The 16,363-nt window shown below is 54.2% G+C and overlaps 1 protein-coding gene across 3 annotated transcripts, besides 9 other annotated features; it reads left to right on the forward strand.

Moving 5' to 3' along the window:
• Positions 1-2,416: 2,416 nt before the first annotated feature.
• Positions 2,417-2,452: a tandem repeat.
• Positions 2,453-7,423: 4,971 nt separating this feature from the next.
• Positions 7,424-7,670: a tandem repeat.
• Positions 7,671-8,757: 1,087 nt separating this feature from the next.
• Positions 8,758-8,834: a tandem repeat.
• A 708-nt stretch (positions 8,835-9,542) lies between these two features.
• Positions 9,543-13,127, forward strand: EKO05_0007907 (uncharacterized protein; the record flags this gene model as incomplete). Of its 3 annotated transcripts, none has more annotated exons than XM_059637152.1 (4): positions 9,543-9,633; positions 9,697-10,950; positions 11,002-12,984; positions 13,039-13,127. In XM_059637152.1, the coding sequence occupies 4 exons, from the start codon at positions 9,543-9,545 to the stop codon at positions 13,125-13,127; spliced, it is 3,417 nt and encodes a 1,138-aa protein (XP_059493135.1). The 3 variants fall into 3 exon arrangements, with proteins under 3 accessions (XP_059493135.1, XP_059493136.1, XP_038796951.1); XM_059637153.1 differs by having other exon boundaries at positions 9,697-10,872; positions 10,928-10,950; positions 11,002-13,127; XM_038941009.1 differs by having other exon boundaries at positions 9,697-12,984; positions 13,036-13,127.
• Positions 9,609-9,637: a tandem repeat.
• A 234-nt stretch (positions 13,128-13,361) lies between the features above and the next one.
• Positions 13,362-15,116: a mobile genetic element.
• Positions 13,707-13,736: a tandem repeat.
• Positions 14,002-14,035: a tandem repeat.
• Positions 14,133-14,201: a tandem repeat.
• Positions 14,252-14,285: a tandem repeat.
• Positions 15,117-16,363: the final 1,247 nt, after the last annotated feature.

The following is a 16,363-nucleotide window of genomic DNA, read 5'->3' on the forward strand; positions in this document are numbered from 1 at the left end:
TTGCACATGGGCTACAGTCGGTACCGAAGTCTAGTTCACTGGATACAGTTGCCTAGCGTTCGGAGATGGAAAGGCAAAGGCAAAGGCGTAACGACTCCGACTCCGACTAGAAGAGCCTGCATGTGAGGGTGCATCGAGCCCGGTCCTTCCAAAAGCCCTACCTAGTGACTATAGTTCTAGCGCGACAAACTGCTTACGATGGATTTTCCATCCGGCAGTCACAATTCCGAATGTACTTTTGAACCACGGAGTCCATACCGTTTAACACAATACCACGTTATGTATGCTATTGCGTGCCGTTGCAAAACCTGTGGCAGTCTCGTACCACGGTATCAAAATTGTTGGGCTCGACAAGACTTAACATGGCTTTTGTTGCCTTGGGCAAGCTGCTTTCCATCTCCAATTAGGACAAAGAATCCAATTCCGTCTCAGACTCTGTAAATGCGATCCCCGAACGACAACTTGAAATCGAGATCTGATCTGAGCAGGACACAACTTCTTTTGACATCAGATATCTGGTACCATGGCCACCTGGCTTGCTTTTGGAAAGATGATGCCGCCACGTCTTCAGTACGGTTCGAAACAATTGCTTGGTAAATCCCACCACACCTGCTGGACTGGTCTGGCGTGCTTATGCGTCGTTGGCCAACGGTTGTACTTGAGCGTGATATTTCGATTATGGATTCGTTTGGAGAGTATTGTTTCACTCAGTACCAATTCACTCTTCGGAACACCAGATTCCCTTCAACCCCTATGACTAAAACAAAACTTCATGTGGCGCGAAATGGATCGAAACGTAGATTTTTAACAGAATGTAGCTACTGCTCGAGCCTGGTTGACAGTTAACCGATTTAAGTAGATGTTGATATATATCGGGCTCAATCTTGTGCTGTGCTTTGGTTCCACGGTGGCGCAAATTCTCCGAATCGGCACACAGTCCACTTCAAATCCGTCTCTCGAACGCTGCTATCGCGGTTAGGAAACGCTATGAGACAAACAAAGTCCAAACCATGCCAGTTTGCTTGTGTTCCAACCCTAATTCCCCTCCCGGCAAACGACAACCCTCCACTCCCAACAGCCAAACCCCACCCCGTACCCTCCAACCCCCTACTCTGCTCCCTCCCAAAAAGAACAAAAAAACGTCTCGATCCCACGGCCGACACTCCAAAGACTCATTCTCGCGAACCTGCCCCCAGCGTCCCCCGAAAAGATCCAGCACCCAACACTGCCCCGTCATCACCGCGCTCCAGGAAAGCGCACAACACAGCCCCACCCAGACATAAAACAGCACCGCGCTACCCATGCCATACACAGTCGAAACAAGCTGTCCCGGGAGCGCCGTGCGCAAGAGGAGCGCTGCAGCCAAAACAGTGGCTGAGATGAGGACGACGAAGGCGCGTGTATGCATGGTGGAGAGGGTCGAAGTCCTCCGGGCTGAAAAAGGGGGAGCGGCAAGGTTGAATGAGGGAGTTGGGAAAAGCGGTGGTGTATCGTGCGTGCGCGTTGGAGGCGTGGGGTGCGAGGCGATGGCGGCGTGCATGTGTGCAGTGGTGGAATAGACACGAACTGGGTTTATAGCGAGGCACGCAAGCGTTTGCGTGCGCGTTTGCGGGTTGCGCGGATGGTGTGGAGGTAGATCTAGGTTCGATCGGGGGCGGTTTGTCTCTGCTTGAGTGCAGGGGGGTGGTGCTTCCAAGCTGTGCGTTGGCGTGAGCAGTCGTGGTGAAGACTGTTTTGTTTACGGCTCGTGGTATTACGTGGTTGTTGCTCGTTTCCATATCGCCTGAAGCAAAAGGAAGTTGAGCCTCGTCGTGGTATGCAAGAGGTGCCCAGACTCCCTCTCCTTAAGTACATCTGCAGAGGCCGCCGTGACTGTTACCTACCCTACACTAAGATTGTTTGCAACGATCACGGTATTTGTGAACGTACCATACAGTCACTGCTCACTTCTCAACGATCAATAGCAGACTGTGATGTCGATACTCAGCTGTGCGGAGTAAGTACACCGAGATCACTGTGTTCATCATGTCGTTAACGCATCTGTAAATGCAGTGAAAGCCCCCCTCTGGCAACCAAAATTCCAAGCATATAGGATCAGATTCGACTATGCTTGTTTCACTGCCTCGCAGTACAGCCCACAACCTCCAGCCTTCTCGCTCCCGATACCTCTCCCCTATCTCCCCCTCCACCTCAAGTCCGGAATCTCTACACCGACCTATCTCCACTCCACCCCCCTAAACGTGAACCCCTTACCATGGCCCCAGACTCTCACAAGCCGACCCTCCTCGTTGCCGAAGTGACCACTATCCCCACCTCACCCACAGAGAATGCACCCATCACGACGAGCACAGTTCCCAACACCAACCAACCCCGTCCTCCTCACTCGCGTAAAGCACTCCAGGACGCCACCAGCGACCCCACCCCACCACCCCCCTCCCTTCCACCCGCCCACGTCTCCTCATCCGGCTCTCTGACAACAATACCCACAACCCCCAGCCGCGACATCTCAACCACCATCTCATCCCAAGACATGAAGAAGTGGATGGAGAAAGGCACATTTGGAGACGAGGATCTCAAGATGAGCAGCGAGCTGCACGTTGTATGTACGAGCGAGCAGGACGTGAACCGGGCGTTGCGGAGAAGAAGCCAAGCGCAGCAATAGCGAAGCGGGAAACAGAAAGCACGGGCGAGTATCGCGGTGGAGTGAACGGCTAGGTGATGCGAGTGGAGACGGGAGCCATTCTCTGATGCTGGCTCAGAGGCGCACACATCCCAGACAGAGTCGCTGTGAGAGGGGATTGAAGAGGTTGGGGTTCGGAATTTCGGCGAGCTTATCATAGCAGTGCGTAGCTGAGATGTTGCGTGGTTATACACTGGTCTCGACGTTGCATGCAATCGCGTTCCTAGAGAACAGGCTGCTTGGAAATTAAACGCTGTATTCAGTGGTCTGTGATGGGACTTGGACGTGTTGTGGCTATTGTTGGATTGGCATGTAAAATACTGTTTAGTTAGACATTATACTTGCTAGCAGATAGACTATAAGACAGTTATATCAGGCTAATAATATAAAGATAATAGCTAAACCTGTAATTAGTAAGCAGGGTTTATCTAAGTACATAGGCTTCTATTATTTAGGCAGGTTAAGATTTCTTAAAGTCTAGAGTTAAAATTATATTATATAACTCTACTGTAATATAAGGGTTGTTCTGCGCACGTTTCTAGCGCTGTAGTAGAACATAGACGTGTTGTGGCTATTGTTGGATTAGCATGTAAAATACTAACTATCTAATTAGACATTATGCTTGCTAACAGATAGACTATAAGACAGTTATATTAGGCTAATAATATTAAGATAATAGCTAAACCTGTAATTGATAGGCAGGGTTTATCTAAGTACATGGGCTTCTATTGTTTAGGCAGGTTGAGATTTCTCAAAATCCAGAGTTGAGATTGCACCCCATCACACCACTGTAATGCAAGGGTCGTTCTGCGCACGTTTCTGGCGCTGTGGTGGAACTACGAAACCCTGGACTTGGATCGAGCCTGAGTGAGATGCTACTGCAAACACTGTTGCCATCAGGCCGCGTGGCCAAGATTGGAACATCTGTAACTGGTAGGCCTGGAGGCTGACGCGGTACTGCTTACCTACCGTGCCAGCAACACCGATGAATCGACATCCGAGGTGAAAAGTAAGGCCCTACATGTATTAGATCACGCCACACAGCTGCCCTGCAGCATGATCCAGAGTGACGAGTTGTGAGACATGCAGTATACGTGTTCGCCGCATTGCTGAAGTGAAAAGCCGCTTTCCGGGGGACCGCATCGGTTACCGACCTCCACATTGCCAACAATCGAGGATCTTCCATGCTGGTCGGTGAGCTGCGAGTGCTGTGGCGATAGCTATGAACGGCGTGGTGAGATATTGGCGAAGGCACATATGCAGCTTGCTCCAATAAAGCCGCAGCAGGAGGCGAAGTCCTCCAAATGACAGAGAAGGTTAGATTCTGCTCGAGACACCGTGACTAAGATCGGAATTCTGTTGGGCAAATGCTCCACTGGCTAAGGTAAGGTTCGGCTGTCCTTGTTGAGCTCGTCTTATTCCGGTTCGGTCCAAGCCAAGTGGAGCCGTAGTGGGCACTCAGGGCGCAGAAAGTCCAGGGGTTGTGCGCATAGGGAACAGTCTGCTTGGAGATCGCAGGACACTTGCCATGGTGCGCCGGTTAGCAATCGACCATTCTATCGTGACATGCGCAGGCGACGTCACATGAACAGTGTCCATGAGAGATGTCGCTTGCGGCGATGCAGAGGTCCGGAGATAATTCAAGGGTTTAAGGGTCCCACCAGTAAGCGCACAATGACAAGTTTGTCAAGCCGCAACATTGGAGGTCTTCCGAAGCCTGCGCTGATGCAATTCCGCAGAAGCAAAGTGCCATGTGATGAAGAGGACATGCAAGGCTCTTCGCATCAGTCCAGCCAGCTACAAGTCGTAGTTGTGACCTGTTCGGCGGGGCAAGCAGAAAAGCGCTGAGTCGGGAACGAGATGCGAGGCTTTTGCGAAGGTACTTGAATGCAATTGCCGATAGCTGTTGTCGGGTAGCGGAAGAGCGAAAGCCCGAGATGGGTGGATGATCAGCCGGTACACTTGGGAAGCTGCAAGGTCACGGTTACAGCGAAAGTTGCCGCCAGCAAGACAGTCGGTGCTAGGCAATGCGGAATAGTGTCCGGGGTTCTGTCGGAGTATGGCGACGGAAAAGTGAGAAGCCCGTCCGTGGAAGCAATGTCTGGGGCTGGTCAAATGTGAGCAGGAAGGTCTCCAGGATCAGGTGGCCAATCGAAAGTCAGCATGTCGTTGAAGGATGTGGCGAGGTACTTACTACGTACCCGGACCAAAGCACATGTTGGCGCGCCAACTGTACCTGTAGCCAAGAAGCCGCGAAGAGGCTAACAGAGGAGGCGCAGAGCAAGATGTTGTGTGTGAAACTGTAGTTGACGCAAGTGAGATACCAAAACACGTGTGGTACCAACATCGACAAGTGGAATCCAGCAGTCGACTGGCATATCGCAGTCTGGAGATGCGGAAAATTGCGACATGGCGACGATCCAACTACGAAGTGTTTGTACTTTCGTGTGACTGGACCACGGTAGGCCGGAGGCCTGGTGCAACGGGAGAGCTGCGGGTTGTCGCCGCTCGTGCAGGCCGCTGTGCAGGATTCGTAGGCTGTATGCTTCTAGATCGGATCTGCACGCTTGTTACTCTCCGCAATTTGCTTTATGCTACACGGATCGAAACTGAAATACCTCACGCTCAATGCATGGTGAGCTGACAGGATGAACGGCTGGAGTGTAGCCTACGCAGGCATTGAGATACGAGGCGGCAAGCGTCTGGAGAAAACGGCGTTTGGTGGGGTGAGGTGCACCGGGACTTCCTACTCGAGTTAGCGTGAGAGCAAGTGATTGGTTCCGTTGTTGCAAGTGTTTGTGGATCGATGGTACGGACGGGAAGAGGCAGACGCTCGTCATCGAGTCTATGCATTGCCTCCGTCTCGGTCGGAACATGTTTGCGTTCTGTCTCGTTCACGTTCGTCCCGAACATGGTACGGTGGTAAACGTCATGCTTTTGTAGCATCGGTATGCCGCGGATACCATGTGTGAGCATGCTGGCTGTAGGAGGTACCGTACGAGTGGCAGTCTGATGTGCGACGTGCATTGATTGGCGCCTACCAACATGCTATTTATTTACATCACCTGTGAGGTATAGGTATGTTACATTGCATTGAGAGAGGAGTGCTCACATACTGGGGTAGCGAGCATTGATTGCACATCATGTATTGTCTGAGGGTTCAAATACTGGGGTAGCGAGCATTGATTGCACATCACATATTGTTTGAGGGTTCAAAAGGCTCACCTGTTGCGGAAGATTGTTTCGATTAGCACTGTTCACAGATTCGGCGAGCGATCTGTCAAGTTCCATGTGCGTGGTGTGGGGCCATGGTTAGCTGATTGAAGCAATTGGACGCAGATCAACAAACGTCGGCCGTAAGCTTCGGAGAGTGTGAAGAAGCTGTTCATGAGCGCCTTGGCTTGTTCAGCAACGACCACCGATTGGGGAAATACTCTGCAGGGCTGAGCAAGAAGCCATGTGCTTGATGGATGTGGATGTGGATGATTTGCCTCCATTGACGTAATTGGCGACTTCACTTGGTGGAGTGTGAGGAATGCACAATACGCGGCGCTGATCTCTCACGAGCTTGACAGCACGCATGCACAAGCACACCAGATCGCACTTTGCTGGCAAGGGCAGACGTCATCACCGTGTGCGCCAGCGTTTGATCTGGCCAACATTGGCGGTGCAGGTTGATCCACGGCCAAGGCTGCACTGTGGCATTGCCAGGTGGGCTGTCCGAGAAGCAGGAGCTTGAATGGAGGCGAGGTACTTTGCAGGCCTGGGAGATGCGCTCGAAACCATGATTAGCGGTGCGATGACGCTACTACTCTCAAGTCAGGAGAACGGCAGGGAACGGTGGATGGGTGGCCGGCGCAGTCTGCTCGCAGGACGTTGGCAGGGTCCGCTCTAGAGGGTCATGTGCAGCGAAATATGTACCCGCAGTCATGTATCATTGGCGGGTCTCTGCATCGGTACGAGACGTGTACTAGACAAGATGTTTGTTGCCGAGTCTTACAGGCTCGTTGCAAAATCGCTCTTACTACCCAGACTGCGCGATCCAGCGTGACGCAAGCAGCAACAAGCGGCCCTCTTGCAGGCGCGTGTTCGACAAGGTGCTTACCGCCCAAGTCTGGATGATGCAGCGAGAGAGCGGGTTCGATCTACTTGACCCAAGCGGAAGTCGACAAGACGGCCCTGATCAGCGTTGGCGAAGCGTGTGGTGTGGCAGGCTGCGTCGGCGGGCGCCAGGGTCATGGCCTGGGTCGCCAAAGGACCTGGCGAGCCGTTTCGGACAAGTGCAAGGTGGCTGTGGGCGGCACGAATCAGCGCCGGGGCTAAGCCGCTCTGGGACTGTGGGGAGATCATGCGCCCGGCTGTGGTTGGGCGACTCGAGGTGCAGCCTCCATGCTCCGTGTTCGCAACTCCAGCTTCCCCAGACTTTTCGCACACGGGCGCCTGCGCGGAGCTGACATCGGTGAAGAGCGCTGCCGTGCAGCAGCAGAACGGGTCTGTACTGCGCGCCATGTCGCTCACTGTCTTGTCCAGCTTGGCCGCGAGGTGTACCGCGCCGCACAGCACAGCGGCCGTCCATGCTGGTCCAGGTCGAAACCACGGTCAAGCGTGGCCGTGTTGGGATTCTTTCTATGAATCTAATCTTTAAGCCAGTGGCATTGGCGTCCGCTGCCGGTTCATTTGGCATGTGCCCATCTTTCCGCCGCGCGAGATTGGGGTTCCGAGCACTTGGCCAGCAAGAGCCATGAGAGTTAGAGAGTTAGAGAGTTAGATAGTTAGAGAGTTAGAGAGTTAGAGAGTTAGAGAGTTAGAGAGTTAGAGAGTTAGAGAGTTAGAGAGTTATGAGATTTAGAGAGTTATGAGAGTTAGAGAGTTATGAGAGTTAGAGAGTTATGAGAGTTAGAGAGTTATGAGAGTTAGAGAGTTATGAGAGTTAGAGAGTTATGAGAGTTAGAGAGTTATGAGAGTTAGAGAGTTATGAGAGTTTGAGAGTCATGAGAGTCATGAGAGCCATGAGAGCCATGAGAGCCAGGAGAGCCATGAGAGCCATCAGGGGCACTTCCATGACAGGCACCTCCATAACAGGCACCTCATAACAGGCACCTCCATAACAGGCACCTCCATAACAGGCACCTCCATAACAGGCACCTCATAACAGGCACCTCCATAATAGGCACCTCCATGACAGGCACCTCCAACGGCCCTTTGCATGTCCACGGCGGACTCTCGTGACAAGGCATGCACGGCGACAGCAGGTCGACACGGCGTTCGCGCTGCCGTTTCCGGACTGGCGCAGAGCCGAGGCTCTGTGTTCGTGCTGTGTTTTCCCTGGGCCTTGCCCCAACGGGCAGCGCGGCTGCGGCCAAGCAGCGAGCGCGCACGCATGGCTGCCATGGCACGCCGTCTGAGGCGCCGCGCTGCCTGCCGGCTTCCGGCCTCCCAAGCGGGTCGTCCAGCGTCAGGATCAGCGAGTGCTGTTCCTCGTTGCCGCGCCTAGAAGAAGCGTGCAGCGTCGGGGCCTTGTCGGGCGGTGGAGCCAGACCCCTGGCCAGCTACGCGGCGCCCGAAGAGGACGCCATGCCGTTCTCGACGGCCCTGGTGTTGCAGCGAGGCGTCTGCTGCCGACGAGCCCTGGGGTCTGGCTGGGAGCGCTGGTGTGTCATGCAACCGCGCGCGCAGCCTTTGGTTCGTTGCGTCGGCCCTGCACTGTCTGCTTACCTGGGCACTTGCGCCGTCTGCTGGACGTTGCCGACGTTGCCTGCCTTTGCTGCCTCTGCTGCCTTGGCCTCCGTTGTCACACCCTGTGCGCTCGTCGCTGCTCAGTACGGCTGCTTTCCTGGACCCCCCGTTGCAGCGGTCGTTCGTCCTGTTGTCCCGCACGAACACGGCTGGCGCCGCATCCTGGTCAACCTACCCCAGCTTCTCGGCTGCCCCTCCATCCATCAATTTCCTGGAGTTGCCCAGCCAATGGCAGCGCACTGAGCTCGACACAGCTTTGTACCGTCCATCTCTGGTCCCCGGCCCTCCAACGGCACAAGTGAGCAGTCTCGCCATCGTCCTGCGCCGTCTGCTGGTGGTCGTCTGCCTCTGCCTGTGCCTCTGCCTGTGCCTGTGCCTCTGCCTCTGCCTCTCTCTCTGCCTCTGCCTCTGCCTCTGCGCTGATTCCTTCTTGCCCGCCTGCTCTGGCTTGCTTAACCATCAACCATACACCGTCCGCGCATCTTAGCTACCGCGCTCTTCCGCAAACACGCCCTCGTACGTGTACCAGTGTAGGAGCGGCCCGACTAGCCCAAAGGCCACCCACCGTTCCCGTGCATCCTCACATCAATCGCCCGCTGGCTGTCCTACAGTGTGAGCTGCGACTGTCAACCATCCTCCATTCCATCATCGTATCCTTACCAGCCTTCAACCACCAAACCCAAGATTCGGCGCCCAATCAACTTCCAACCAGCGACATTGCACGGTACCGATACCTCTGCAGGGACCGCTACCACCCTCTGCTCCGCGCCCAACACTGGTACCTCTGCCCGCTTATCCCAGGGACGCACATCTGCGCGTCACTGGATCGCCTAGCATCTGCTTAGAGGGCCTAGCAAAAGGTACCGGCCTCCCAACGGGAAGCCCTGGTGCCCGGCTGACGTTCCTAGATCAGTCCGCAACGCATCTTCGTTACTCTTTGTCTACCAGCACTCGGCGAATTAGCTCGTAGCACCAACTCGATCCGGCCGCAATATCGCTTCATTGCAGCCTTGCCCAGCCAACTACTTTGCAAGTGGAGAGCTCACGGAAACAGTCCTCACCTTGTCAGATAGGTAGCTGTGGGTGTTGGAACACGCCCAGGAAGCTCCACCACCACCAGCCGAGCATGTCGAACCACGCAGCAGAGAACAGCCCCACTGCGGCCGTGAATCTTCCCAGCGACGAATCAGGGAGCAGCAACGGCAGCAGCAGTAACAGTAGGCAACATGGCACAATCAACGCACCGTTCGATAGCTAACAGTCATGCTTCTCCATCACAGCCTCCGTGCAGACGGCGAAACCTGAGGTGGCACACCCTCCCCCCACCACATTTCCTCCACCGAAAACAGACAAGCCACGGCCGCACATCTGTACCACCTGCACACGCTCGTTCGCACGACTGGAGCACCTGAAGCGCCATGAGCGGTCGCACACCAAGGAGAAGCCCTTCGAATGTCCCCAATGCACACGATGCTTTGCGCGGCGCGATCTCCTGTTGCGCCATCAGCAGAAGCTGCATCAGCAGGGCGCGACCACTGCGAGACCTCGCAATGCCCGGCGAGAAAGCACAACCGGGCTACCTCCCAACTCCACAAACCGTGTTCGTAAGAACTCCATATCCAGCAACGCAAGCAGCTTCATCCCTGGCACGGGGAGCATGAGGCCGCGCGCCAATACCATTAGTCACATCCCCACCGATCAGATTGCAAACTTCATGGCAACACACAACGGGTCGATATCCAGAGGCAGTGGCGGTCACCCAGGCCACTCACACCATGCTAGTCTGTCTGGTATGGCTGGGCCTGGCCTGTTCGATTACCGAGGCATGTCAACGGCGGTAGGCTCCCACGGGCAACAGCATGGACTGCCACGGCTAGACACACATACTGGCTTTGGCGGCATGGGCGGAGGTGGACTTCGTACAGCGCCAGCACAAGGTATGCCAGGGCCTGACGATCTCGAGCTGGAGAAGTTCTTTGGCGCCTCTTCTGGGTCCACCATCAACCCCAACCAGCTGCATCACTTCAACGGTAACCTTGCTCACCCGCAGTCGCCCTTTCGACAATTCGCCAACCCGTTCGCTGGCAACAACCCAATTGAGGAAGACGATTTCGCATGGAATGCAGGCATGGATAATTCGATGATGTTCTCAAGCGAGAACGCTATCGAGGAATCTTCTCCGTCAGCCATCAGCACTGCAAGCCAAGGCGCATTCAACGAGGTCATGTTGGACGGATCAGGTCAACCAACCTCCGCGGCCATGTGGCATAACCCCATGCCTAGCCACTCCCACATCAACCATCTGGCCTACACAGATGCCATGGCTCCTGTATTTCCTGAGCTGATGATTAACACCATGACAACACCAGAGCTCGTGGATCCTTCAACGCAGAATGACTTCTACATCACCTCGCCCCCTCCCCTATCGGCAATGAGCCCTTCAGCAGGTATCCCCGGTATGCCAAACCAGTATTTCCAGGCGCCCATGACGTTTCAATCTGATGCCGGCAGCATTTCATCGGCGTCCATCAATGGTAGCGCACGACACAGCTCGGTAACTTCGGTCTCTACTGAGACAATCACAGATGCTACGCGCCAAGCCATGATTATCAACCTGCAGCAAGCCCTCGAAATGGGCAACGGGCAGCGGCGCTTTTCCCAACCGCACATTAGCTCTCCTCTATCGGCGCACGGCCAGATTGCGACGCTCCCAAGCACCACGGACATCCAACGTTACGTGAATGCTTACATACTATACTTCCATCCCCACATGCCATTCTTACATATCCCAACGCTATCGTTTGATACGCCAACATACACGTATCAGGTTCGCACGCCTAGCGATTATCACCATGACGGCATGGTCGGTGGCGGCGGTTGCCTGATCCTCGCCATGGCTGCGATAGGCGCTCTGTATGAGTTCGAGCCAGTCGTTGCCAAGGATCTTTTTGAGGCTGCCAAGAAACTGATTCTGTATTACTTGGACGAGCGTCGCAGGGCTGGCCTGTCAGCTGCAGTGAACGGACCTAGCGCATCGAACGAGTCAGTCAACAAGCCTCCCCTATGGCTGGTTCAAGCCATGCTACTCAATCTAATTTTCGGACACAACTGCGGCGATCGACAAGCCGCTGAGGTCGCAAGCACTCACTGTGCAGCTTTGGTCAGTCTTGCCAAAGCTGCGGGTTTGGACAAGCCCGTGATTCCGGAGCAGAGGACGCAAAGCCCACTGAATCACGCCAATGGAGATGACATGCCCATGACAGACGATTTGAATGGCCATGCGGACTCGCCTTCCGACATGCTCGACGATCACAGTCGGTGGATGCAGTGGAAGAAGGTGGAAGAGAGGAAAAGAACATATTACGCCGTGTTTTCCATGTCAAGCTTGCTTGTCTCAGCGTACGCACACGCTCCGCGGATACTGAACTCTGAGATTCGACTCGACCTCCCTTGCGAAGAAGATCTATGGTCTGCTGAGAACTCGCAAGCATGGATGGGGTTGGGAGGATCCATGATCGCCCAGACACGAAACTTGTCCTTCAACGCTGCTATGACCTACCTGCTCGAGGCAAGCACTCGCCAAGGTGCACCTCGTGTCCAGAATTCGTATGGCCAGCCGTTCGGTGGCAACTCCCTCTGCGACCAGATGGAGAGCGACATTCAACCCAGCACCTTCGGCTGTTACGTTCTGATCAATGCGTTACACGTGTACATCTGGGAAACGCGACAAAGACATACTGGCCGACTATGGAAGACCCAGGAAACGGAGGCCATGCATGCACAGGTGGAGCCTGCTTTAAAGGCTTGGCAGGCTGCCTGGAGAGCCAATCCAAACCACAGCATCGAGCGACCAAGTCCCTTTGGACCATTGTCCGCAGACTGCATACCCTTGCTGGATCTCGCCTATGTCCGGCTATTCGTGAACCTCTCCCGGGCGAAAGAACTCTTGTGGCAGCGAGACTTTGATGGCATGGCCAATGAACTCGCCAAAGGAGTGGACATTGTAGCTCAAGCTGACGGGACGCCTGAACGCTCGGATTCCGCGAAAGCGGGTTCGCCCGGTCATTTTGCCCAACAGCTCGACGGGGTCGCATTCGCTGGACCCACAGGTATACAGCAGTCTTCCAAACGCGAGAGGCACCTTCGAAAGGCAGCTTTCTACGCTGCCGACTCTTTGTCCATGGCGGACAAACTGGGCGCTACCTATGCCGACTTCACTGCGAGAGAGCTACCAAACTCGTCTGCGCTATGCACATTTGACTGTGCGCAGGTGCTCGCTGAGTGGGTCGCGACTGTTCAGGATCGCGTCGGTCGTTATCTTGGTGTGCTGGGCAGAGACGATATCGACTACTCGACGGTCCCTGCCATCATGTGCCTTGAGGACGAGGACGTCAAGCTGTTGCAGAAGATCGCAGACATTCTGCACAATGCTGATATGAAGATGGCTTATGATGCTTCGATCCACAACATCATCAACACCGTCTTGCCGAGCATGAGTCGCTGCGGTTTCGGTTCCAAGCTTTTGATGGTCACCTCTTACATGCTGTCAAAAGCTGCCGTCTGGCCTGGTAAGTAGGAATGAGAGCAAGTCAGAACGTTAGCAGAACTAACCTGAACAGCAGTCACCCAGGTACAAGCACGGGCACTAGAGGCGCACGCTCAATGCATCAACCAACGCGCCGAAAACTCTGTTCTTGCTCTAGGCTCGTAAAACCTCGCTCGGAATACAATTACACAAAAAAGTTCAAAAGTCTCCGCCGTCCACCCGCATCGTGTCGGCGACGACGAGACAGAACGCACCGCATTACACCTGCGGCTTAAAAGCTCGATCAAATTGTAGATCGGCCCATGGACCACGAGCACTACTACCTGTTGCTCTCAATGATCTTCTTGTACAACTCTTACGAGGCGACGCCACGCAATACTGCGGTCGAAACTCGACACTTCTCTCCTACTACAATCATTTGTTTCAGCTCACCTTTCTTGCGCTGTGGAATTCAGGGCGTTGCCCGGATTGTCAAGCTGATGAAAGCTACGAAATCCGTGTTGGAAAGAGCTCCAGGGGCCTATATTTGACGAGGCCTAGTCGGTCGATGACTGGTTTATGGCTTCGGCCGCCTGCAAAGTGTCTTGTCTTGTGCTGAGATTACGAAGGGCTCTCCAATTTTCGGTTTAGGGACGGGGCTCGGTGACATGGGAGTAACGGCAAAGGGACAAAAGTGTAATCCAGGTAGATTCTCACCAAGATGCCTAAATCACAAGAAATCTATTTACTACCCTTCGTCCTTGATCTCTCTCTCTCTCTCTCTCTGCACTCTCTACGCTTCACTGCAGTCTGTAACCCCTCCACAATCCCTTACTCCAATTCAGATCCCCAACGCTACTCGCTACTCCTACCAAACTTCCCTCCAGAATCAAATTCAATCCTCACACCTTCTTCCACCCAATCATGCACCACCACCGCACAGTGTCCTCCCCTTCTCAGAACCCACTCACGCTACCTCTCTCCACATGACACTAGGTACCTCACCAGCGCACAGCACAGCCCCTTCTCCTCCTCGTCGTCGGAATCGCAATCATGCCCCGGACTTTGGACTCTGGACTCTGGACTCTGGACTCCCTTCCTTTGACCTGTGATTCTCGACGTGTTTTTTCGACGGCGTGTTTTTTTCAATGCAAGTCGGCTTTTTGAGTCGCTTTAGTTGGTGGTAGTTGATGGTAGTTGGTAGTTGGTAGTCGGTAGTCGGTAGTTGGTAGTTGGTAGTTGGTAGTCGGTAGTTGGTAGGGGGTTAGGTTGCTTCTGTGTCGAGCTTCGACGGCCGACGCTGCTGCTGGGACGCTAGACGCTGGACGCTGGACGCTAGACGCTGGCGCCGGTGGGTTGGTTGTCAGCTGGTCTTGGTGTGGCTGAGCTTGTTGTGGATGAGTAAGGGGATTTGGGGTGCTTGTTTCCACGACGGGGTTGGAATGCAACTGTAGCGTGGGTGTGGGGTGCAGGATGGTAGGTGGTGGTCGCGGTATGCAGGGAGGGAGGTTGTGGTCGTTCTGTGTTGGTTTCGTGAGAGGGCATGCGGGGGTTGCGTGCACGTGTCGTGTGGAGGCTGTGGGTGGGCGGGAGACGGCGGGTAGATGGTGCTAGATTGGGATTGCGGCTGTGAGGCTAGTTCTTGGTGGAGATGTTAGGAGGGTCGTTCGAGCTGTGGCATGGCCTACTCTCAGCTTGTCGATGCTGATTTCCCTTGCTTGGTCTTGCTTTCTCTGTTCGCGCGAACGAGCATCTGCCTGATGCCCATCTGCGATATCAACCCAGACACACCGTACGCGCGATCGAATCCCTCTGTCCTCGCCCTCCTCTTTGCTTCGGTCCCAGCTCCCGCGTTTCTCCTCGGAAATTCCATGTCGAATATCGCTTTCCCTATCCCCATCATCGGTACCTGGACCCATCATGTCATCATCGCGAATCGGAATCTAGTGCCGCTGCCTATTTCCCACCAACCGGACTTGGCTCCGTGACTACAACACACCAGTGCGCTCGAACAAAGACCTTAAACGACACTTACAACTAGCCGCACTCTGGGCCCGCCAGGTTCTAGGCGCCGCTGGGGAGGCGGGACGGGGTGCTGGGAGGAAGTGTGGTGCGGTAGGGTAGGTGGGGAGATTCAGGGCGGCGTTCAGGGCGGCGAACGCCGGGTGGTGCTGATGGATGAGCCTCGATAAGGCGTGGCGCTGCGTGGTGCGGCTGCGTGGGCATTTACTCACTCACATACTTAGTTACATAGTAGAACTCAACATAGACGACATGTGCGGATCGTTGTGTAGAAGACTAGTGTTGGGAGATGGGTAGGTACACTACTGTACGTACATACATACATCATGACTTTAGCCTTATTAGCACCATCGCACCACTACATCCCGACACTGTGGTAGCAGGAGAGCCCAAGTGTTGATGCATGGGTAATGATGACCCTGCCCTTGGCAAGTTCTAAGGCCTGGACTGGCTGCGTTTAGGTACTGGTGTAAATACATGTGCACCGAGAGACAATGGGCGTGGGGGTCGTGACTTGGTTGTGAGTAGTTGTGTTTGAGTTGTGGTTGGGTCAGGGCTAGTTTTTTCTCAGACGTTCTTCCTTGCACGTTCCGTCCCACGCGTCCGATCCCGCAGAGCAGAAGGCGGGATCTCGACAAATTCTACTTTCGATCGGTGTTTGGTTGATGCTTGGCTGGTGTTTGGTCGACGTCTAGGGGTGGAGGGTGGGTGATGGGAGGGAATGTACAATACTGTACTGTGTTGTTGCAGTGCTATCGCTGTTACTATATTGTTACAATGCCGTTATTGTGCTGTTACTATACTATTACTTTACTATTACTATGCGGTTACTGTAGTATTACTATACTGTTACTATACCATTACCATACTGTTACTCTACTATTACTGTACTGTTACTATACCATTACTATACTGTTACTCTACTATTACTATACTATTACTATACTGTTACTGTAGTATTACTATACTGTTACTGTAGTATTATTATCATCATTACTACTGCCTACTATGCAGTGCAATTGCAGTGGATGTTGGATTCACGCAGTCATGCTGGGGGACAGTCATGACGAGAGTCTGTCAGAACGACCGACACAGTGTCTGGACGGACAGACTGCGCTCCGCATGCAGCGCAGCGTTAGGGTTTGCGGCAGCAGTGGACCGAACCAAGATGGGGTCCACTTGGTTGGTGTGGCTGGCAAGTGACCTGGTCCTTTGGGTGGTGGACGAGTGGTGGACTCGGCGGCAGACAAGGTCTTGGGAGGACATCAGCGCGTTGATGGTTGATCGCAAAGAAATGGCGAGAGTCGAAAAGCACAGACAACTCACACTGGACACGAGTTGCTTGGTCAGAAGACAAGACATGTACTCGGAACTCGAACTGCCTGCGCCGTAGCTTCACG

The sequence above is a fragment of the Ascochyta rabiei genome, chromosome 13 (genome assembly GCF_004011695.2).
Source record: "Ascochyta rabiei chromosome 13, complete sequence".
NCBI classification, from domain to species: domain Eukaryota; kingdom Fungi; phylum Ascomycota; class Dothideomycetes; order Pleosporales; family Didymellaceae; genus Ascochyta; species Ascochyta rabiei.